This window comes from Eucyclogobius newberryi, unplaced genomic scaffold (assembly GCF_026437365.1).
Source record: "Eucyclogobius newberryi isolate DKJ021-1_F unplaced genomic scaffold, fEucNew1.0.hap1 SCAF_1, whole genome shotgun sequence".
Lineage (NCBI taxonomy): Eukaryota > Metazoa > Chordata > Actinopteri > Gobiiformes > Gobiidae > Eucyclogobius > Eucyclogobius newberryi.
In genome coordinates this window covers 40,069,523-40,093,951 of record NW_027315723.1, presented here as the reverse complement: position 1 = coordinate 40,093,951, position 24,429 = coordinate 40,069,523, and the positions used below count along the sequence as shown (strand labels likewise).

The 24,429-nt window shown below is 43.8% G+C and overlaps 1 protein-coding gene across 3 annotated transcripts; it reads left to right on the top strand.

Moving 5' to 3' along the window:
• The first annotated feature begins 1,567 nt into the window (after positions 1 to 1,567).
• syt14b (synaptotagmin XIVb) lies at positions 1,568 to 24,011 on the top strand. Of its 3 annotated transcripts, XM_072446338.1 has the most exons (10): positions 1,568 to 1,622; positions 4,662 to 4,709; positions 9,649 to 9,801; positions 12,855 to 12,992; positions 13,818 to 14,083; positions 16,723 to 16,893; positions 17,174 to 17,440; positions 18,465 to 18,645; positions 22,776 to 22,832; positions 23,673 to 24,011. In XM_072446338.1, the coding sequence occupies exons 1-10, from the start codon at positions 1,610 to 1,612 to the stop codon at positions 23,987 to 23,989; spliced, it is 1,611 nt and encodes a 536-aa protein (XP_072302439.1). In that variant the 5' UTR covers positions 1,568 to 1,609; the 3' UTR covers positions 23,990 to 24,011. The 3 variants fall into 3 exon arrangements, with proteins under 3 accessions (XP_072302439.1, XP_072302447.1, XP_072302456.1); XM_072446346.1 differs by lacking the exon at positions 22,776 to 22,832; XM_072446355.1 differs by lacking the exons at positions 1,568 to 1,622; positions 4,662 to 4,709 and adding an exon at positions 10,766 to 11,652 and having other exon boundaries at positions 9,653 to 9,801; positions 12,864 to 12,992.
• Positions 24,012 to 24,429: the final 418 nt, after the last annotated feature.

Here is a 24,429-nt window from a genome sequence, read left to right as displayed (position 1 = left end):
GTTGTGGCATTTATTTGCGGCACGGCCATATAGCTTACCCCTAACCCTAACCTTAACCCTAACCCTAAACCTGACCCTAACCCGGCGCGGTCAAATAGCCCAGCAGTTTCAGGAGCCGCAGCACAAAAAAGCCTATCAGTTTTGGCCGCGCGCCGCGGCTCTGTAGACACTCCCTTTATTTATATTGCTAATATGAGGTGAAAACTGCTGTCACGCTAAAGAAGGAGTCATATCAGGCCTTGTTAGCTTGTGGGACTCCTGAGGCAGTTGACAAGTATCAGCAGGCCAAGCACATCGCTGCTCGTGCAGAGGCAAAAACTCTAGGCTGCGAGGAGTTTGGGAAGGCCATGGAGGAATTGCAGAATTGCTTTGAGGCAAACCGTCCGACGCCTCAGGAGGGGAAAGCCCTGCTTCGACAGCACTGTTTACAGTACTCTGGATGTTGTAGGACTGTCTTGGCCTCCGCAACATCGTGCGGCGGTTTGGGACAGTACCCCTGGACTGGAAGACTGGGGTGGTGGTCCAAGGGTGTGTTCCATTTACATGGGGGATCACACTCAGCCTCCCTGGTAAGGTCTATTCCAGCATACTGAAGAGGAGAATAGTTGAACCAGGAGGTGCTCCATGGTTCATGGGAGTTTACCCAATCAGTCAACATGTGCTTTGTGGCTCTAGATGAGCCATCTCCCTCGGGGTGTCCTTCTAGGGGTGCTCTGGGAGTACAGGGTCCAGGACCCTTTGCTCAGGGCTGTCCGGTCCCTGTATGACCGGAGCAGGAGCTGTGTTCGCATTGTGGCAGTGTCAGACCTGTTCCCAATGCATGTTGGACTCCGCCAGGGCTGCCCTTTGACATTGTCACTATGAATTCTAAATTACCAAACAACATTGTTTTGTCTTATTTAATTTCAAAGATTTTAAAGATAATTTATTTGAATCTATACATTATTTTAATTAGCATTTTTTTATAGTTGAATAAACTTGAATTTAGTAATCAGTCAATTTATTTAATAGGCCTATTCAATTAAAATCCATATTAAGCTTTCAGTCAGTATAATTTTTCAATAATAATATTAATTTAAAATGTAAATCTGCTGCAATAACATTATTCATGAGCGGTTTGGAAAGTGGAGCAGTGATGGTCTGGGGAGTCAGATCTAAGGAGCGATGCGCATGAGCATGACATTGTAGACACTTTTTTTTTTAATGTGACCTTCCTTTAATGCTCACACTTATCATAATAAACATAATCATAATCCTGTCCTTGCAATTGGATGCGTTTTCAAATAGTCCCTTTATTTATATTTGCACAAACAAACTTAACAAAACTTAACAGCAGAATATTTACCAAAAATGAAATAAAAAGCCTAAAAATAAAGCCTAAAAACAGCCTTACTCCGGGCTAAAATCAGAGCGCCCGCATGAGGTCAAACTAATGGTGTCACCTGTCTGTCTCCAGCACTTTCTCCAACTTAATACCACCTAAAGCCCGGCTCTTACACAACCTGCTGCCCGGGACGCTGCACTCACAGTCCGGCTTGCCCTCCCCTCTCCCTCCCTTACCCCGTCACCCCCCTCACGCGGAGGATGGTAGCGTCCGGGACGGAGCATCATGGCGGTAGACGGTGAGTCCTCCAGCTCCTGCGCTCAGGTGGACCGCGGGACAAACTTTCTCGGGACGTGACATGACCTGAGAGATGTATTGTTTGAGCTCACTCCGTACCTGCGGTTTGCTTAGGGACTATTTAGGCAGTGACCTGACGGGGACATGCCACTGCAGTCCTCCGTGGGACAGCAGCGGGTTTATAAGGACTCGGGACTGGTGCAGGACTCTTTACCGTTGCAATACAGACCGAGCAGGTGCGACAAATTACAGCCTAAACTGCAGCGTTTTGGGGCAGCGCATGCTTGTTTACAGGACATCTATAAGCGGTCACGTGTTGTCTGCTTTATAGAATATTTTAAAAGATGATCGAGCGCTTTCCACGAGCACCTTCTCTTTTATTTAGTGCCGTTTCATTCACAGTGTGCGCACGTTTTCGCTCGGGCTGCACACGGTTGAGCTCCTCTGATGTCCGTGCACCGGGATGGAGCCCCGTCCTGTTGTTGTGACAGTGTCGGTGACAGGGGGTGCAGTGGAGCGGGCGCGTGCCGTGTCCCCTCGTCCCGCGCACGCTGTACTCTCCGCTGTCACGTGCGCCCGTGTGTGCCGTGCGTGCGTAAAGCCTGCGTCGTTCAGAGATACGGGCAAAACGAGGAATGGTTCAATGAAATGCAAATAAAGAGAGCAAAGTGACATTCTTGAATCAGATGTGGTGTGATGTGATGTAAGGCTGTGCGATTAATCGAAATTAAATTGAGATCCGAGTTGTATTCATTTTTAATCGAAAGGTCCACAGCCAGACATGTAAAAGCCACGTGATTCAGATTTTGGAGGTAGAAATGTAACAATTGTTTGTGTTAAATGACAATTACAAATCTTGTCTATATTTAGTTTATGTTGAAAGCAATTGTGAGTGTTGATTGGTGGTCGAGGGTGAGCGCTCTGGGCAATAGAACAGTGCCAGGCTCTGCACAATTTGATGAATGTCCTCCCTGCTCTAATCCCCATTTTACTCTACAGTGTTTAATTATTAAACACTGTAGAGTAAAATGTATTAAACTTTAATACATTCTCTAAAAGTATGACGAAAAAAAGATCATCTATGAACATATCTCAGCCTCTGAAGACCTCAGGGATGGTGTCCACTCTGACTTCAATGTCTTGCCAAAGTACAGGCAAAGTCTATATGCATTGCCCCTCCTTAAAACGTTCTGTATAGGTTCCGATAATATAATACACCCATGATAGATTCACACAGTAATGACAGTTAGTGGCCCACTTATCCAATGGTTTTCTGAGCCATGTCTTTCCTTGTTCTATAAGGGGAGAACAAAACTAAACCAGGACTCAAGGCGGTCAACTTGGGTCAAGGACTAACAGTGGATTTAAGCAGGTAAAGCATCTACTAAATTGGGGTGAAACTGAGGTCTAAACATGGACTAAACCAGTTCTTAACCACTATAATCAAAGGACTAGTTGAAGATGCCTACATCAAAATTTCATCTCACACTAAGGTTGTATAACCATTGACTTAGATGTCCTGAGTATCAAATGATTGGCTGACATGACACCAGTGTTCAGTGTGCATGCTCCTGAGTGTAAAGTGAACTGTTCCAGAGCCATATAAATCACAGCCGCGGGCTCTAATCCCTATTGTACCGCACAAGCTTAATAAGTACTTTAATTGCTTTTTCAATTTAATGGGTGTCTTTGTCTCTTCTGCTGCTTTTGTAGCTGCTATGATGTTGAATAAAACAAGATGGAATAACTAGTGTGAAAGTAACTTATACTTAAATATATAAAATATATATTAAGTCCTTGTCCTTGCACTGGGAGGACTGACCTACATTGCGAGGGAATAGTTTAACGCTACTAAAATGAAATGAAAACACTTGATAATCAGTACAGATACAGAATGTATCTAGTTTCTATACTAGTTTATGTCGGCCTTGATTTTTTTTTTTGACAACCCTATAATGCAGCGCCATAGAAGAAAAACACTGAGACTACTAGCTGTATATTTATGCTTTTCAAACAATCTTTTGCATGTTATAACCTTATTATAACTGTGTTTTCTCACCTTTACTTTCTCAAGGTTGTATTTCGATTGATTCAGACATTATTTAAAAAAATACAACGTAACTTTAATTCCAGAATAAAGTATCTGCTGCTTAATTGCTTATTCCTGTAGGAAACAAGTATTAACAAACTCAGTCTAGTTGAAGTTTAGAAAAAAATCAAGCAAAGATCAAATGAGCGTCATCTGTTGGAACACTGGGGGAAGTAGTATGATTTAGGTTAAAAAAGATCTGCGTCATGGTGCTGAAATTATTAAAACTAGCCTGGCGACAGTATATAGGCTTTAAAAACACAGAGGAGCATTTTTGGATTACCACCTGATAATGAAGGGGTCTGACCAAATATGCAGGGTGCGTGAATGAACCAAAACATATCTCCAAGTGTCTTTTTAAACAGTAATAAACTAACTTTGTTGTTGAAGAAAAAATGACATGTGTCCCAGCGCTGATCCCCCTGCTGGAAAGATGTCACTTTGATATTGCACATTAATTTAATGCTGAGCAGCTGCTTCTTGTTCATTTGAGCTCACAAACATCTGTCATCTCGTCTAAGATGGATACGCCATATGCCATTAAACTGCACAAATGTTTTAGAAACATAGCATGATCAAATTAAAAATTATAATAATAATGCGCTTAAGAGGCTTGTGGACTGTAGCATCCTCTGACCACTGAGCCACTGTCGCCCCCAAATTGTCTGTTTTGTGAGTTTTGAATCATTAGTTTTGTTTATGTGTCAAAAAAGAGATGTTTCAGTCATACAAGAAGTCTGATTGAACACATTCAGCTTTAGCTGTGTTGCAAATGTTTCATTTCAAAATGCTTCACCGTGATTGTCAGCAGAGGCTGAGATACTATCCCAAGGGTTAATAAAGCTCTTGTGCTGATCATATTCCTCAATTCAAATGTCTAATAGAAAACATTAAAATCAATTTGAATATTTCCAGTAAATGTCTAACAAATTTGTATTGTGTCTTTTCCAGGAGGGGGGCGGAGCTGTGGTGCCCATGAGCTGATCTGTGCACGGAGAGGTAATATTCACTTGTGCATCTCTGAATGTTACATCATGACTCTTTATCATGTCTGCCCTGTACAATGCTGCTCCTTTAACATCTTCTGTATATCTGTGCTCACAGCAAATCATTTTCTCTCCCAGGTTTGGTGACAAACCAATCACAGTCAATTATTTGTAATATGTTTCTCAAATGCAGAACACATCTCCAAAATCATATATCATTCAGAGCAAACTGACTAAATCAGTTGTGAAATGGTTTTATGTCTTGAATATTGCACTTCAGTCCTCTCCACCTCTACGTTTTTCTCTAAAACTTTCAGTGTGATTCAGTGTTGGTTTGCGGTACACAAATGGTTGTGTAGTGAGTTGAAAAGCATTATGTCTGTTTGTGCATTATGTATGTCCAGATCAGGTTGTCTCTCTCTGTCTCTCCGTCTCTCTCTATCTCCCTCTCATTCTCTCTCTCTCGCTCCCTCTTGAAACAGCTGTGCACTCATTATTCATTGATCCAGTAGGTTTTGTTTCTTCCAACGCGCCAAAGTGTAAGCAACATCCCAGGATTGTTCCGACAGTATTTGAACAAGCGAGCCCAAAAAATGCTCTAGGTGAAATTATGAGGTAAAAAGATTGAGATTCAGTGTTATTACCCCTTTTGGTTGATTGAAAGTTAATTATCTCCCCCAGAAATGTCCTTAAAATGCAATGTCCTTATTTTCTCTTGTCTGATAACCTGGCTATTATTTTCTTGGTTATGTACAATATATGCAGCCTTTTGAGGCTCCTCTCCCTCTGAGCCTCAGAAAACATTTGGGTTAAAATTACTATAATGATGTCATGGAGATCTTGTATGAAACCGATCAATTTTACTTTCATTCCATTGCTCACTATAATTTAGATTCAAGTGGTGATCCTTCACCTGCACTGAGCCCATCATCACTCCTCTCCAGGCTAAGCTAACGAGTCGGATCAGGTGAGACAGATCCGTTTACCCCACAGTTCCTCCATTATTCATGTCCCATTGACAGTTACAGGACAGGGCTGTGTGTGAACCGTCCCATACCCCACAGAATAGGCCAAGACTTCAGCGTGTAGAGGTCACTTTGGCACAACTCTTTCAGTATAAACCATGACACTTTTGGTCTCTGTGGATTAACTGTCTCATCGTACTGGATCATTTTGCAGAAAGACTTTCAACACTTCTTAAGCTTGGACATATAGTGGAGGTAAGCTCTAGGCTCCAGTCTTATTTTTCTGACAGTTTGCTCTGCATTAGTCCTGTTACCATGGTGAAGGTAGTGTTTCACTGGTTGTTCATCATCTTTGTGAAGCTTTAGACTTTAAAGTTGGACTATTGGACGTTTCTGGTGGAGGGTCTGCTCCGCAGAGTTATTTCTTTACCTAAATATTCTACAGAATGGCATTAACAAACAAATAAAACATATTTTTTGCTGTTCCTGCACTGCACTGGACTGAGATGTCTAATGTTTTTTCCTGGGATCTGCTGAAGCCATTCCTCCAGTTTGGGGGTCACTGCCCCTAGTGCTCCGATGACCACAGGCACCACATTCGCCTTCACCTTCCACGCCTTCTCCAGCTCCTCTCTGAACCCGTGGTATCTCTTGGTATTACCACGTCAACTACAACAGCTTTTCTCTGCTGTTTATCCACCATCACAATGTCTGGTTGTTACCATTCTGCCAGTCTGTATCTGGAAGTTTCACAGATTTGTTTGTTTCCCACTTTGATCTCCTGTGTCCTGTTCCTGTACACTATGCCAGCCACCCCAGTTATGGCGCTCCATGTATGCTGTCCCTGCCAGCATCTTGCACCCTGCAGTTAAGTGCAAGATGGTCTCAGGACCCCCTTTGCACAGCCTACACCTTGGGTCTAGTCTGGTGTGGTAGATCTGGGCCTCTATTGATCTGGTGTCCAGGGCCTGCTCCTGTGCTGCCATGATCAGGGCCTCTGTGCTGTCCTTCAGACCGACCCGCTTTAGCCATTGGTAGGATTTCTTGATATCAGCCACTCCACTACATCCCATGTAGGGGATTATCCTCCCATGATTGTCCTCTGTTCCCCTTTTCCTGAGACATTCAATGAGCACATCATCTGTAGGAGCCTTGTCCTTGTACTTGCGGATCTTGGAGCTTTCATGTGGATGGGGGCTCTCACACACACTATTCCACGGCTTCTTTTCTTACAACTAGTGTACAGTCTGAATATGAGATGGAACCCTCCATGCATGGTGAGGACCTTTCGTGTTAGCCACCTTAATATTCCTGCAGAGTATCTGATCACTGGCAGGGCGTAGCTCTTTATTGCCCGGGACTTGTTCTTGCCATTGAGCTGGCTTCTTTAGGACTTGCCTTACTCGTTGTAGGTATTTGTCTGTTACCGTTTTCCTTGTTACCTCTTCGAGGTACCTTGGTATTTGCCACATCTGATGGACACTTGTGCAAGTGGTTTTCCATTGGCCTCAAGGGTGGTTTTCCGCAGCCGCATTGAGTTTGCTATCAAGGCCCTTGATGTTGAAGTCTCCAAACATTCAGTGATCCATCTATGTGACATTGAGTCTTATGCTTTCTTGTAATCATGCTTTACTATAAAATGAAAAAAAAACAACGTTTTTAACACCATCTCGGACAAAGGACGTTGTACTAAAGTCAATGTACAGTTACATGGCTAAAATGTACTCAATCACAAGATACCAGATTGGTTCAACTACATGCAAGTCACATAGTCACACTTTTAACTGGAAACTAGAGACTTCAAGCTTTCCCACAACTATCAAGCACAAATACAGCTTGTGTTTTTGGTTATAAGGCCTTGAAGTTACATTAAATCAAAGGGGTAAAAGTCTGCTTTGTCTCCCGCCACGCAAGTTTTACATAACAACTAATCAAAACAGTTAATCTTCAAAACAGTTAAAGATTGAGTTTGCTGGCCCTGAATTTTGGATCTTCATACTTTGAAAAGAGTTTTAGCTTGTTCAGCTACTTCATTCAGGGGCTTTGTAACAGCCAGGGCAAAATCAGGATATCCACGGAAAAAGTTGCACCAGCCGTGTAATGCATCCCTGTCCAAATATAATCCAAAACGGTCGCTTTCAGCCCGGCTCTACAAAAGGGTGAAACCTCATTTAAAAGTGCTTAACCCCTTATTAAAATTATGACTCTTAATGGAAGAGGTCTTTGCACCCCTTTTAAACTTTCACCTGCAGTCAGTTTGATCTGGACCAGGGCGTGTAACGTATGTGATGTATGAATACATTTAAATAGCTGGATTTCTAATGCCTCTGACATAGGGAGTATTATGCCTCTATACTATACTATTATGCCTGATGATGTGGGCCAGAATATTCCTTCCAGTATTCACATAAAAATATACTATTCAAAATACTAGTTAGTTACCTTTTTGGTTTTTTAAACACAGTAGCACTATAGATCAGTATTTCAAACAAATTAAACTAATTTAAATACCAGAAAAAAGTACAAAATACATAATAATGGTGCTCAATTACAGTAAGGTGAATATTTGTAAGTTTTTTTCCATCCCTGGTGATTCAATGTGATTCATGGCCAACTGTTTCTTTAAGGGCTATGTTTAGTGGTAAAATAAAGCCTTTCTGCACATTTACGCTTTCAAATGGTTTATTAAAATGTTATCTTTGCTTCAACCTCCCCCTCTCCTTGTCTCTATTCGTGCCTTCATTTATGTTCCATACAGTGAGCAGGCCTGTAGTGTGCTTTGCTGTTCAGAGTGACCAGTTAGTGAGCATAGATGCATTTTTCCTATGAGGCTCTTGTTAAAAATAGCAGCATCACATCAGCGGAGACATTTCAGCGTACGAGTGGCCTATATACACGGCTCAAGCAGCCCTTTGAAGTGGAAACTACAATAGCTTAGATCTCCTCCACTAAACAGGGATTTAAGCTGGGAAGAAATGGATGTCATTATATTCAGCAAAGTTTTGTTGGAAGTTAAGTTTGTAAAGTCGTTTGTTGCCCATTCAAGACCATTTTAAAGGTGCACTATATAGCTTGTCTCCAACATCAAATGGCCACCTTGTCTCCATGGTGACAAGCAGGGGGCAGACCTTCCATCAATCAATCAATCAATCAATCAATCAAAATGTATTTGTACAGCACAATTCCTACAAAATGCCTACAAACGTGCTTTACAGACAATAATGGAAACAAATAAAAGCATAAATAATAATTCAAAAATGTATTGTACAAATACAAAATACATAAAAAGTACACATAAATCATAAGCACAGCCAAACAATCATTTTGAGCCTGGATTCAAACGACAGAGCAAAAAGTTATATTGTGCACCTTTAAGTTATTAAGTTAAGTTAAGTCCGTGGAGAAATATAGGGCTATCCAGTATTCAGGTTAGGTACTGTATATCCAAAAGGACACTACATCACCTAAATAAATTATGCAGGATATTTTGATCTTTGCAGTTTTCCCTTTACATGATTTATTATAATCTTAATATGTTGATTTTCATTACTCTATCTGGCCCTACTTTATATGCGCCATTATCCAAAACATAATGAACCCAAGTGGTACTCAAACTAATTACACTCAAGTAGGACAAAATATGAATTGAGTGAAATTTTTAGTCAGTTACAGGAAGAACATGCATACACAAAAAGCCCTCTACAGCCTCAGAATTGAACTTGTTGTGAAGCAAAAGTGCTGACCTCTACTCCATCATCCTTCCATGCTACATTTCAAAACTCATAGTGTTCCACTTTAATAATTGCTTGATTTTGTGTTTACTTGAGAGATTGTACACTATCTACTCCTGAAAACAAAGTCCACTATTTTCTATGTATTATTACTGTCCCATAGTCGTGTCCATCGTACATGTGTGTCACTCATGCTCTCTTTCTCTCTCTTTCCTGTCCCCCTTTCCCTCTCTCTCCTGTCCCTCTGTGTCTCCAGTGTCCCCCGAGCTGCTGGGCGTCCTGTCCTCCATCGCTGCCTTCATGGCCCTCATGGCTCTCTTCTTTCTTTACCTCAGCAACAAACTGTGCATGGAGAGCCCCAGGAGCCTGACGCCCCAGCTCCACGACTGTGAGAGCCTCCAGCCACCGGGTATGAAACACATTTTGGGCTATGTTCCTTCATCAAATATATGCTTCATTTATACCAGGGCTGCACAATACTTTGCAAAAATATCTATCACTATATTGTACCATACTTCCGAACATTCTCCATTCAGATAAATGAGATTTATGTCATAATATGGAATATGATATTTTACGGAACAACATTTCCCATGAGATAAGCAGGTGGAGGCTCATCCAGGCCAAGTAAGAATCAGGTTTGTGGAGAGGCGAGCCCGCTCACAGTGAGGAAACATGTTTTTCAGTGCAAAATATACAAATAAATTAAACAAACTTTATTTTTTGGTTTAAAAGTTACAGTTTTTATTTGAACAAAACTTGACTTGGCTAAATGAAATAATTATTTATATATTAAAACATATTATTTCAATTTGTTACATTTAAAAATGTTAATTTGACTGACCATATGCTAAACTCGCTATGAGTTGAAAAGTTGCAATATCACAAAAATAAACAGTTATGAAATGTATCAATCATTCCTGCACTTTTTCAATTAATTGCTTGCTTTGAACTTTCTACTTACGCAATTGAAAGTTTGAAACCAGAAAGTCTAAACTAAACGGTGATACTAATAAGGGATAAAGACCAATTAACATTCTATTAACTACTGTATGCAAATTAGCTGCTACCGTAGTTAGCTATTAACGTGAGTGTACTCAAAAATAAAGTGTTACCAAACATACTTGGTAATTTGCCGTCACTTGCTTGTCTCTATATAAAGGCTTTAATGCCATATTGTGTAACATTCCAGGAAAAGCAACAACATGTAGTCAAAATCATGACAGGACCTTCAGCAGAAAAGTTATTAGTGCACCTTTTATTGCTATGTGTGCAGCCCTAATGATTGACACGTTTAGTAACTATATGAAAAGTATTATAATATGTTTGTTTGTTTTCAATGATACACACTAACTAGCTTCATCTACACATAGTTCCCCACATGCCAGAGCTGTGATGAGCTAATCTACCGGTAATTTACATTTCTGAGAGAGAGAAAGAGCCATGGCCTTCTTCAAGAACTTCCAAAACAACCTCCCGTCCGTCAACATCTCCTCCATCCTGGATTCGGTCAGCAGCCGCGTGGACGACCTCGCCAACAGCGTTAGCGACGCCACCTACGCCGTCAGCGACCAGCTAACCGAGGGCGTGACCACCATCGTGAAAAAGGTCCAAGACGTTGACGAAGGAGACAACAGCGGAGGCAGCACCGGACAGGAGGGGAGTTCAAACACAGATGGGAAAGCAAGGAGCAAAAGCATTTGGCAAATCACCAAGGATTCGGAACCGGAAAGCCAAGCCAACGAGGGCGCGGACAACGACCATGCTCAATCTCAGCTGGATTGGGAATGGAGAGACGGATGCTGGCGGGTGAAAAGAACGGAAGCCGAAATAGTGGAAGAGGAGCGTAAGAAAAAAGAGCAAAGAGAGCTGGAGGAAAAGAGGGAGCAGAGGAAGAAGGAACGCCAGGCCAAACGGATGGAAGCCCAAAAGCAGAAAACACAAGAAGAGGGAGATGTGTGGGAGACGGAAAGTGTGCAACAAGAGGATAAAGTGTCCCAACAGCAGGAAAGCGAGAAAGAGGGCGAGCAAGAGTGTGAAGAGGAGCGCGAGGTAAAGATGTCCAAAGGAGAGGAGGATGAGGTGAAAGAAAGTCTGGATGAAGAGGAGGTAGAGGAGTCCAAAACAAAGAAAAAGAAGAAAAAGGCCGACATGAAAAAGAAGGCAAAAGAGGAAGCAAAAAAAGAGGAAGCAAAAAAAGAGAAAGAGAAAGAGCAAGAGAAGAGCAAGAAAAAGAAAAAGAAAAAGAAGAAAGGCAAAGGTTAGAGACGTGTGGAGCGTTGATCAGGGGCCGTCCTTGTGCTTCCCTGTGGTGCCGTGTGCAGAGTTTGGAATGGGCATATTCACCTTATTCACAGGTTTAACATGAGGCTTTACAGCAAATAATATATATATACAAACTAAAAGTCATTTTCATGACATCCAGAGAAAGGTTGTTGACTTATATTGGTGCACATAAACATTGAACGTTTTGCACAAATCAACCTAATGACATTATATTTTAGTGGCAAGCCTTTTCTCTAGTTCGCCATTGAAATGAATATAGCTGGAACTTAACTGGAAATGCAAATCATAATGGACGTGCAGGTTAGTAGTAGTAAGAAGTAAGCGTGGGCAGGGTGGAATACGGTGAATATGCACTGGAGTGGTGTATGTAATCCCTCATTTCTCCGGGAGTGTTCCATTGTAGAAAAAGATTCACTTGTAGTCGTCTGGACTTTTTTTTTTCAACAAGACATTTCGACCGAGAACTCTGATATTTATCCTACTCCGGGCTGCGATTGAGAATGACTCTTAAAAGAGAGTCGAAAAGAGTCGAAACGTCTTATCAAAATAAAAAACAGTGTCCAGATGACTACAGTTCACCGGAGTGGGTAGAGTCTTCTGTGAACGCTTCTTCTTCTCGGTGATGGGCTTTTCCTCTGTGTTTCCCTGTGGTGCCGTGTGCAGAGTTTTGAATGGCGGTTTATTGCACAGTGGTGCAGTGATTAGCTCTCGGGTAGAAATTAGTTTTGAATAGATTGGAATTACATTTTATATCATCTTAACAGTTTTTTTGGTGGAGGGTCCGCAGTGCACAATTGCACCAGAACATTTACGCCTTTTTACTACATCACTGCATTGGTGCATGATTAAAACATATTTTAAAAACTCTTCTAGATGCCATTCACATCCCCTGCTGGAATAAAAAAATGCACAGAATGATTTGAGAAAGACATTGGTGGAGGCGACCAGCTGGTACAAACCTAACCTTGGTGCATATTGTGTTCCTGGGCCAGACACTCCGCCCTGTTGCCACTTCACTCTGAGGCAGGAAGGGCATCTGGTATTGAAAAAATACATTCTTAGCACTCGATCAACTTCTTTTCTCTTGCTTCATCTGTGTGTGTTGCAGTGTGCCGGTCTTGATCGTAAATGTTGTAGATTTGTGTGCTTTGAGCTGTACTTGTGTATCCCATCCAGAGGGGGCAGCGTCGGACAGCGAGGAGGGAGAGGAGGGGGAGGAGAGGAGTCCAGAGCCCATGGCCCAGCAGAGAGCGTCGTCCTGGGGGAGCAAACAGGAGCAGGAGGGCTACAGCAGTGAGGCCTGCAGTGAGCGCGGTGAGACACCACCACAATTTAGGCTGATAAACCTGGCTTAGTGAAATTTATATGTTGGCTGACCTAAAAGAGCAAAGCATTCTACAACAAAACAATGCTTTTTACTTCCAGGAGCCAACACAAAAAAACATTGTGATTAGGGTAAATTAAACAACAGACTAGTACATTAAATTATATAAAAATACAATATTATTTGCATATTAGGAAAGGATGGCCTAAGGGCTATTCTTCCTGTAAAAGGTCCAATTTTTTTTTTTCCCATAAAGTTTTTGACACATATTACTCTTAACAGTAAAATGTTCAAAATGCTCAAAAAAGGATGGAATACATTTTTTTGCGCTCAATAGATTTCGCGTTTGTAAGTGCCATTTAAAATAAAATCTCTGTTTTCAAATGAACTTCAGGGACTTGAAACATGTCGGTGACTTGAGCACAAAAAAAAAGATTTTATAGAATGTAGTGATATTACATTGCATGGTACTATGTGACATTTCTGTCAAAATGTATTTCATATTCCTCATAATCTTTTTCCTTACACTAAATTACAGAGTTTGCGTTTTAGATGTTGATTTTGAATGATTTTTTGGCTCCTTGGCTTTAATGGACAGGACAGGGACATGGCAGCATATGTGTTATCCACTTCACCACCGAGCAGCACAATCTGAGCCTTTGCTTATCGTAGTGGTCAGAACTAACCTAAATAGCACAACTGCTCATCATTCTAAGGGCACTGAGTGTGGCAGGTGCAACTTACATCTTGTATCCATGGTAACCCAACACTGCCTGTCCATCTCACATATTTCTCTGCTCATGGGCCGAGGGCAGCCACCATCCAGAGAATCCACAAAGATGCCTCCCTGAACGAGTTGCAGCCTCCGCCTTACCCCGAGCAGAGAAAGACCTCCTCGTCATCCTCCCGCACCCACAAGGGGGGCAAGAGACCCTCACCGGCCCAGCATGGCTCCAGTCCACAGGGCTCCAGCCAGGCTAGCGAGGAGGAAGAGGAGGAGGAGCCAGACACCGAGAGCTACCTCAACAAGGGCTGTGACGAGGACATACCCAGTGACAGCACCGCCGTCCTGGGGCAAGAGGTGAGAGCACCAGGAACCAGCACCTCAGCAAACTACAGGCTCAATTATGGATGTGTATTATGTGTATTATTCATTTGGAACAGGAAAAAATGTGATTTAGTGACCCACAGCACATTCACCCTGTGTTTTAACTCAATCAAACTGATAAATGATGGGTTTATAGAATGTAATGTGTTGAGTGTTGAACAGGATGAGAATTCATTTGACGGTGCTTCATTGGCATAGAAATGTACGTGAAAATGAAGACTACTCATTTCACCAAAACTGATCTTATTTTTAGGATTTTGGTGAAGTTTCTTATTTTACTTCAAACGTAGAGGTGATTCCATTATTGTTGTCTAGCAACTGTATTGTAAACAAGAGCCAAACTAATAAAAATAAAATACACGGCGCACTGTATTTTTCAATGGAATTTTGTGCGTTGATCCGTGCAAAATATGTAATAATTAACAAAAACAACAACAACAAAACAAAACGTTCTTGAGCACAGAGTTTGTATGAACATAGTGATTCACAAATGACAAAAGGGCAGGTTTTGTGGTCATCATCAGGATCAGCTTTTGAATTGCTCATCCTATATCATCATATTTTAATCCAATACAATCAAAAATGTAACAATTTTATGATTATTCACTATTACTGAAACCATTCCTCATCTAATATTCTGAATGAAAAAAAAAATACAGTAAATGTTACAAAAACTGGCAGATTAAGAAGTACTTTACATTCAGACGTATTTGTATTTGAACTATAGATTGAATTAAAAACACTTTCCGTACTAGCCATGATATAATGTCTTAGTTATTACAATTATATTATCTCCTGAATCATCACAATTACCGATTAACCTAACAATCTTGTCATCCCTATCACTTACACCCGGGAGTCCTGGTGAATTCTAGATGTGGGGAACCCAAAGCACCACAAATACTGAAATACTGTACACATTCAGTAAACAGTGAAACTTGTGACTGAATTGCCGGTATATCACGGTACATGCGGTAACGGCAGGCACACGTGACAGCAGCATTAGGCTTTTACTAATGAATGAGATGTGTGAGTTTGGGCTCCGCTGACAGATGTTTACTGTAAAAACACAGCTAAAGTTACAGGGTCTGTTTCACTGTCAGCTCATGTCAGGTATAAGCGTGTAACAGAATCCAGCTTTAAGAACAAGATGTATTTCAACCATAGGAGTTTAACCGACAAACAACTGAGTGAGGAGCTGTAGTTTATTGAGCTGCCGAGTGATACAGAGGCTTGTATGTGTTCTAACCATGGCCTGTTTAAGAGAGAGTTTGGAAATACCGTATTTTCTGGACTATAAGTCGCACCTTTTTTCACAGTTTTGGCCGTGGTGCGACTTATGCTCCAGAGTGACTTATATGTGATATTATTTGTTATTTTCACACTGGTAACCACATTTAACATGTTGATTATTTTCACACTGGCAACCACAAGAGGGCGCTCTAGGCTCTAAGCGACGCAGAAGAAGAATCTGCACTTCCTCTACCTCTGGAGTTTGTGGAGTTGTTTAGAAGTGACACAGAGGAAGAAGAATTCAATGGATTTAGTGATTTGGGGTAAAACTGATGCTTTGGTAAACTTGTTAGCATGTTCTTTATGCTATAGTTATCTGAATAATTGTTAATATGTTACGTTAACATACCAGACACTTACCACAGTTCTGTCTGTGCCTCATGTAGCTGAAGGTGTTAGCGTTAGCATACGTACACCTATTCACCATGTTCTCTAATCTGTTATTATTTTAAATTGCATTTCAAGATGAAATGTCTGTTCTTGGTCTTGGATTTTATCAAATGAATTTCCCCCAAAAATGCGACTTATACTCAAGTGCGACTTATATGTTTTTTTCTTCTCTATTATGCATTTTTTGGCTAGTGCGACTTATAGTCCGGAAAATACGGTAATCAAGTACTACACTTGTGATTAGATTTACAATATGTTTAAAAAGTAGGATTCTGTTCATTGTGCTCATTGTAAACAACTCCAGGTCTGTGAAGATATTGAAATCCCATAAAAAGAGGAAGTTTTTCTGTAAAGACAAGATATTTTATTTGAAAAAGACATTATTTTTTAAGTTTAGATTTTATGTTTCATTATTATTATTATTATTATTATTATTATTATTATTATTATTATTATTATTATTTAGAAAATATAAAGAACACAAAACATAAAGCTTGAGCACAGAACAGAAAACAATACAAAAGGAAACACAAGTGGCACAAAACAATCACAGAAAACAAAATCACGACACACAAAAAACAGTCCAAGCCAGTCCAAAATCTAGTACATTGTTTCCATCTTCCATATGTCTGTCACAATTTCAGAGAATTTTTTTTGTGATGGCCTTTTTTCTTGCTGAACGTGCCAACGATATCCATTACTGTGTCCATGGCAGGAGTTTTGAGGCCCAAGTACATAGTTGCAGAGGTTTATTGTATTATGTTTATTGTATTATTTTAAAATTATTGCAGCTTTTGACATTTGATAATTATACCAACTGAAATATACATTTTGACTAGATCGCGATGTATTGTGCAGCCCTAATTCAATCTACATATTGAGATCATTGCGGTCCAGATTGACCCTCTCCTCCGCTCGTTTTGCCCCAGGACGGCTCGGTGCCCCCGCTTCCTGCCGCCTACGAGCCGGAGCCCATGGCCAAATATGGCACCCTGGACGTGGCCTTTGAGTACGACTCCGGCGAGAAGTGGCTGGCCGTCACTGTCACCGCAGCAACCGACATCCCCGCCCTCAAACAGACCGGAAACATCTCCTGGCAGGTTAATGAACTCTTTACGCACTTTCACGTGTTGCTCGGGTAGGTTGTTGTTTAAAAATATATCCTTTAGGATGGGACAGTTACATAATAATTTACAATATATTTTTAAAAGAGCAAAGTTGTTGAGAATGTGCTGTAGTGTCACATGTAAAAAAACTGTGTGTTTGAAAATATGTTTTATATTTTTACAAAGACGTACCACAACACAGGACAGAAAAAAGGCATTACCTCTCCAAACATGAAGTATTTACAGTATTGTATAATAGCAATCCTACATACAGGTCCACCTGGTCCTACTGCCCACCAAGAAGCAGCGTGCCAAAACCGGGGTGCAGAAGGGCCCCTGCCCGGTCTTCACAGAGACGTTTAAGTTCTGCCGGGTGGAGCAGGACGCGCTGGAGGACTACTCTGTGAGGTTCAGGCTCTACAGCATCAGGAGGATGAAGAAGGAGAAGGTCCTGGGGGAGAAGGTGTTCCATCTGACCAAGCGCAACCTGCAGGGCAAGATGGCTCTGCCCGTCACTCTGGAGCCAGGCTCCGAGGCCACGGTGAGTTTGATATTATCAAACTCTATTTTACTCCTGCCACACCGACATGTTTAAGTGTCAGAGAAATGCAATTCCACTGTCAACAGACAATGAAGTAACAATTCTATAGCACAAAAAATCCATTGACTTTCTCCTACAATGTTCTAGACAAACACTATTAGAAGTATTGTATTTGGTATTTGGTGGAGGATAAATATAATGCTTTATTCAGGTATTTAGTAACTATAACGTAGGTAAATCATCATTTTACATTTTGTTCATTGTACAGCAAAACAAACAAGCCCCGCCCCTTCATAGTGACACTATAACCTACAGCAGATATTTTAAAAGTGGCTGTGTGACATTTTAGAACCCTATATTCTTACATTCATTTTTCTAATAATTGTATATTGGATACTGGCGGGGATAGGGGTAAGGTAGCCTCAGTTGCAGGACAATACAGGATTACTCAAACCTACAGGAAATGAGAAGGTTGAATGGCCATTAATTTAATTTTGCATACAGTGTTTAGTGCAGTGCAGCCTCAGAGTCGCCACAGAAAAAAGGGATCACACGCTCTAATATTTGGTCGAGCGACTTTTAGCTTTGATTACAGCACACATTCACTGTAGCTTCAAATAAGCTTCTGCAATATTCAAAAATGTATTTCAACCCAATGTTGCATTATTTTCCATCAATTGATCTTGTATTGATGATGTGAGAGAGTGACCACTGCACAAAACCTTCTCCAGCTCCAAACACTCTCACTGGGGTTCAGAGCTGTAGTACATTAGTTTCTGCTTCTTTTTAGATGTTTTAATACAATTATAATAACATTACTATTATTATTATTATTATTTGTAAACTCCTTTCCAAACACCCAAGGACACTGCACAGGACAAGTTTATAAAAGCAACATCATAAAACATTGGTATTGGTTCAGTTGTAACAAACATCTTTTCTGTTTGAATGTATTTCCATCCAAGGTTCTTTAGCGGTAATATTTGCTGCTCAGTGGTAATGTCCGTGCTGTTACTCCCCTCAGGGCTGTGGTTCTGTGGTGAGCGTGTCCCGCAGCGGTGGTGCTCTGTCCTACCGCTCCACTGAGGACAGCTGCCTCCCTGAGCTCCTCCTGGGCCTCATCTATAACGCCACCACAGGACGGCTGTCTGCAGAGGTCATCCAGGGCAGCCACTTCAAGACCTCCGCCACCGAGAAGCCCATCGGTGAGGGCTGCCCCGGCACCGCCTGAACTATATGCACACTTTACTTATGTGTCAAGTGGTACAGGTTGAGTTGCTGTCCAGAATCACACGGACCCTTTAAAATGCGTTCAACAAGTAGATCAGAACACATGTTTAAGTGGCATCAGAGCTAAATGCACATGGTTTTCATCCATCCATCCATCCATCTTCTGCCGCTTTATCCGGGGCCGGGTCGCGGGGGCAGCAGTCTGAGCAGGGACTCCCAGACTTCCTTCTCCCCAGACACTTCCTCTAACTCCTCCGGGGGGATCCCGAGGCGTTCCCAGGCCAGCCGAGAGACATAGTCTCTCCAGCGTGTCCTGGGTCTTCCCCGGGGCCTCTTCCCGGTGGGACATGCCTGAAACACCTCCCGAGGGAGGCGCCCAGGAGGCATCCGGAACAGATGCCCGAGCCACCTCAGCTGGCTCCTCTCAACGTGGAGGAGCAGCGGCTCTACTCCGAGCTCCCCCCGTGTGGCCGAGCTCCTCACCTTATCTCTAAGGGAGCGCCCAGCCACACGGCGGAGGAAACTCATTTCGACCGCTTGTATCCGCGATCTTGTTCTTTCGGTCACTACCCAAAGCTCATGACCATAGGTGAGGGTAGGAACGTAGACCGACCGGTAAATAGAGAGCTTTGCCTTTCGGCTCAGCTCCCTCTTTACCACAACGGTCCGATGCAGCGACTGCATCACTGCAGCCGCTGCACCGATCCGCCTGTCGATCTCACGCTCCATCCTTCCCTCACTCGTGAACAAGACCCCGAGATACTTGAACTCCTCCACTTGGGGCAAGGACACCCCACCCACCTGGAGAGGGCAAGCCACCTTTTTCCGGTCGAGAACCATGGCCTCGGATTTGGAGGTGCTGATTCTCATCCCAGCCGCTTCACACTCGGCTGCAAACCGTCCCAGTGCATGTTGCAGGTCCGGGTTTGATGGAGCCATCAGGACAACATCATCTGCAAACAGCAGAGATGAGATCCTGTGGTCCCCAAACCGGACCCCCTCCAACCCCTGACTGCGCCTAGAAATTCTGTCCATAAAAATTATGAACAGAACCGGTGACAAAGGGCAGCCCTGGCGGAGTCCAACATGCACTGGGAACAGGTCTGACTTACTGCCGGCAATGCGAACACAGCTCCTGCTCCGGTCATACAGGGACCGGACAGCCCTGAGCAAAGGGCCCCGGACCCCGTACTCCCGGAGCACCCCCCAAAGGACACCCCGAGGGACACGGTCGAAAGCCTTCTCCAGATCCACAAAGCACATGTGGACTGGTTGGGCAAACTCCCATGAACCCTCGAGCACCCGATGGAGGGTATAGAGCTGGTCCAGTGTTCCACGACCGGGACGAAAACCACTCTGCTCCTCCTGAATCCGAGGTTCGACTATCGGTCGGATTCTCCTCTCCAGTACCTTGGAATAGACCTTACCCGGGAGGCTGAGGAGTGTGATCCCTCTGTAGTTGGAACACACCCTCCGGTCCCCCTTCTTAAATAGAGGGACCACCACCCCGGTCTGCCAGTCCAGAGGCACGGTCCCCGAACGCCACGCGATGTTGCAGAGACGTGTCAACCAAGACAGTCCTACAACATCCAGATACTTTAGGTACTCAGGGCGGATCTCATCCACCCCCGGAGCCCTGCCACCGAGGAGTTTGCGAACAACCTCAGTGACTTCAGCTTGGGTGATGGATGAGCCAGCCTCCGAGTCCCCGGTCTCTACTTCCTCTTCGGAAGACGTGACTGAGGGATTAAGGAGATCCTCAAAGTATTCCTTCCACCGTCCGACGACATCCCCAGTCGAGGTCAGCAGGCCTCCACCCGCACCGTAAACGGTGTTTGTGAGACACTGCTTCCCCTTCCTGAGGCGCTGGACGGTTTGCCAGAATTTCTTTGGTGCCGACCGATAGTCCTCCTCCATGGCCTCCCCGAACTCCTCCCAGGCCCGGGTTTTTGCCTCTGCGACAGCACGAGCCGCGGCTCGCTTGGCCTGCCGATACCCGTCGATGACCTCCGGAGACCTACAAGCCAGAGTGGCCTGATAGGCCTCCTTCTTCAGTCTGACGGCATCCCTTACTTCCGGTGTCCACCACCAGGTTCGGGGGTTGCCGCCACGACAGGCACCGGAGACCTTGCGACCACAGCTCCGAGCAGCCGCATCAACAATGGAGGCGGAGAACATGGTCCACTCGGACTCAATGTCCCCAGCCTCCCCCGGGACATGGGAGAAGCTCTCCCGGAGGTGCGAGTTGAATACCCTACTGACAGAGGGCTCCACAAGACGTTCCCAACAGACCCTCACAATGCGCTTGGGTCTGCCAAGTCTGTCCGGCTTCCTCCTCCGCCAGCGGATCCAACTCACCACCAGGTGGTGATCGGTTGACAACTCTGCCCCTCTCTTCACCCGAGTGTCCAAGACACGCGGCCGGAGGTCTGATGACACGACAACAAAGTCGATCATTGACCTCCGGCCTAGGGTGTCCTGGTGCCACGTGCACTGATGGACACCCTTGTGCTTGAACATGGTGTTCGTTATGGACAATCCGTGGCTAGCACAGAAGTCCAATAACTGAACACCGCTCGGGTTCAGATCGGGGAAGCCGTTCTTCCCGATCACCCCTCTCCAGGTGTCACTGTCATTGCCCACGTGGGCGTTGAAGTCCCCCAGTAGAACAACGGAGTCCCCGGTCGGTGCACTGTCCAGTACCCCTCCCAAGGACTCCAAGAAGGCCGGGTACTCTGCACTGCTGTTCGGCCCGTAGGCCGCCACAACAGTGAGAGACCTGTCCCCCACCCGAAGGCGGAGGGACGCGACCCTCTCGTTCACCGGGGTAAACTCCAACACGTGGCGGCTGAGCTGAGGGGCTATCAGCAAGCCCACACCAGCCCGCCGCCTCTCCCCGCGGGCAACACCAGAGAAGTGGAGCGTCCAGCCCCTCTCGAGGAGATGGGTTCCAGAGCCCAAACTGTGCGTGGAGGTGAGGCCGACTATATCTAGTCGGTATCGCTCAACCTCCCGCACAAGCTCAGGCTCTTTCCCCCCCAGCGAGGTGACATTCCATGTCCCCAGAGTTAGTCTCTGTGTCTGGAGATCTGGTCGCCGAGGCCCCTGCCATCGACTGCCGCCCAGATCTCTCTGCACCGGCCCCTTATGGATCCTCCTGCGGGTGGTGGGCCCACGGGAGGGCGGCCCCACGTCGCTCTTTCGGGCTGTGCCCGGCCGGGCCCCGTGGGGTAAGACCCGGCCACCAGGCGCTCGCCATGGAGCACCCATCCCAGGCCTGGCTCCAGGATGGGGCCCCGGTGACGCCGATCCGGGCGACGTGAACTGCCTTGATTGTGTCGTCGTCATAAGAGGCTTCTGAACCGATCTTTGTCTGACCCGTCACCTAGGACCTGTTTGCCTTGGGAGACCCTACCAGGGGCATGAAGCCCCCGACAACATAGCTCCCGGGATCATTCGGGCACTCAAACCCCTCCACCACGTTAAGGTGTCGGTTCAAGGAGGAGTTTTCAAAATTACAAAAAAAAAATAAACAAAGATTTTGTATTTTCCAGGGTTCACAAGTCAATTAGTTTGTTTTTCTATTACAAGGGATGGAATAATGCTATTTTCTAGCATCAGAATTGTATGCACATTTTTTAAAAGCAACATTTTTGGTAAAGTATGTAATATATCTATGGATAAAGTGAAAAGCTGTCTCTGATATCACTCACGTATGTATCTGAGTGGTTTTCATTTGTCAAAACCACCTTGATTTTTCATATTTTGTGATATTCCGTGGTTTAGCCCGGTTTCTCCTTTGAAATCACCATTCTTTTGCCTACATTCTTAAATATAGAATGTATTCCTTAACAATAGTTTCAAGGGTCTATAAGACGTAGTTCTATGTTTAAAAATGATTCTGGACGAACCCAAAGCTCTGCTGCTCTTGTGATCTCACCTTCTGTGTCTGGCCCTTCTTTATTTTTGTAAAGGCATTTATGCTAAATGTGTCAAATGCCTCAAAAACAATTGCATGTGCAGTTTAGTTTTTAATATTTCCTTTTCCCGTTTTCCTCTAAACCTCTCTCTGCTTCTCCTCTGTGTCGTGTGTGTGCTGTTGCAGACGGTCTGTTTTGTTGTGTCAAACATTTTGTTGGTGGACAGCTGTATATCATGAGAGGTAAGGCTATATGGAATTATCTAACTCTCCATATAACCACGCACAGGGAACATCCGTTTTAATATTGCTCTTATGTTGGTTTAGATTACTTGTGTTGCATTAGATTCTTGTATTAGTTTAGCAGTTCATATCTTAGTGTTCGATCAGATATTGCTCCATCAATATTGGAATTATGTCAGGGGGGAAAAAGCTGCATTTAGACATTTTTGTTCAGACTTATCTGAAATATATATGTGTAAGTATTGTTATATTAGTATTATTAGTAGATTTAAAAAAGCAAAATAAAGTTTAGCAACGTTAAGCAATATTCAGTGTTAAGAGTTGCTGTGACTGCCAAAAGAAAAATGTTAAAAAAAATATGTCAACCACCATTTAATTTTTATTTTATTTCAAGCACTATTAGACTTAAACCAGTTAGCGTTGTTTCAATAGATGTTACTTTGCAGTTAGGGTGACCACCTAGATTTGATGTATTTATTCCTCATCCCATGTCTTTCCAAAATGTCCCACCTTTTCAATGGTGTCACAGAAATTCTATAAAAAGTGAGATTTATATAGAAATCTGAATTTCAGGGTTGCAAAATGTTGGCACCTATTCCCGTTCCAATCTCTGTGCGTTATTGATACAATCTAAAAATCACATGGCGCTATCGCAGTTGTCATGGATGTGTCCCACCACATTCAACAGCTTGTTTTATCCACTTTGAGGCGGTCACCCTTAGCTGCAGGACAATGTATACAAAAAACATCTGGAGAGTAATTTTAACACAAGCCTGCACTTTTCAGTCCAACCACTTGGTGTCACTCTTGCCCTGTTTTCTCCCCCCTGTTCCCACACAGACACTTATGTGAAGCTGGTCATGCTGGACTCCAAGGGCAAAGAGATGTCCAAGTGTAAGACAGGTGTGTGCCGCGGCCAGCCCAACCCCACCTACAAGGAGACCTTCGTGTTCCAGGTGGCCCTGTTCCAGCTGTCCGAGGTGTCCCTGGTGCTGACGGTGTTCTGCCGCCGGAGCACCCTGAAGCCCCGCGAGAGGCTGGGCTGGGTGTCCCTGGGCATGAACAGCACCAGCGACGAGCAGCTCAGCCACTGGACGGAGATGCGAGAGGCGGAGGGCCAGCAGGTGTGTCACTGGCACACGCTCACCGACACATAGAGACGAGGGCGACAGAAGTATTTTGATTCTTCAAAAAGTCCTCACGTTGTGGAAAGACACAGATTTTACAAGTGCAACATGAAGATACTTGGATAAATATGCATCATGAAGACTAAAGGTGAAAGAAGGACAGAACACATGTTGGAAAAGTAATAGGAAGATGATTTATAACATGGACTATGCAACTGGAAATCAAAAGTAAACGGATTGCTTGTAATCTTGGTTGCACAAAAGGGTTTAAGGACTAATACATACTGTACATGTGTCCCCGGGCGCTGCACTTTGTACAGTATAGTCGCCCACTGCTCCTGAGTGCAGACCACACGCACGGCATTGTAAGAGATTCATTGTCAAATAGTGTGGTTTGTGTTGCATGGAACGCCCTTTAACATGTGAACCTGCTGAACCAGTGCACAAGGACATTGGATTCTTCTTTTCCG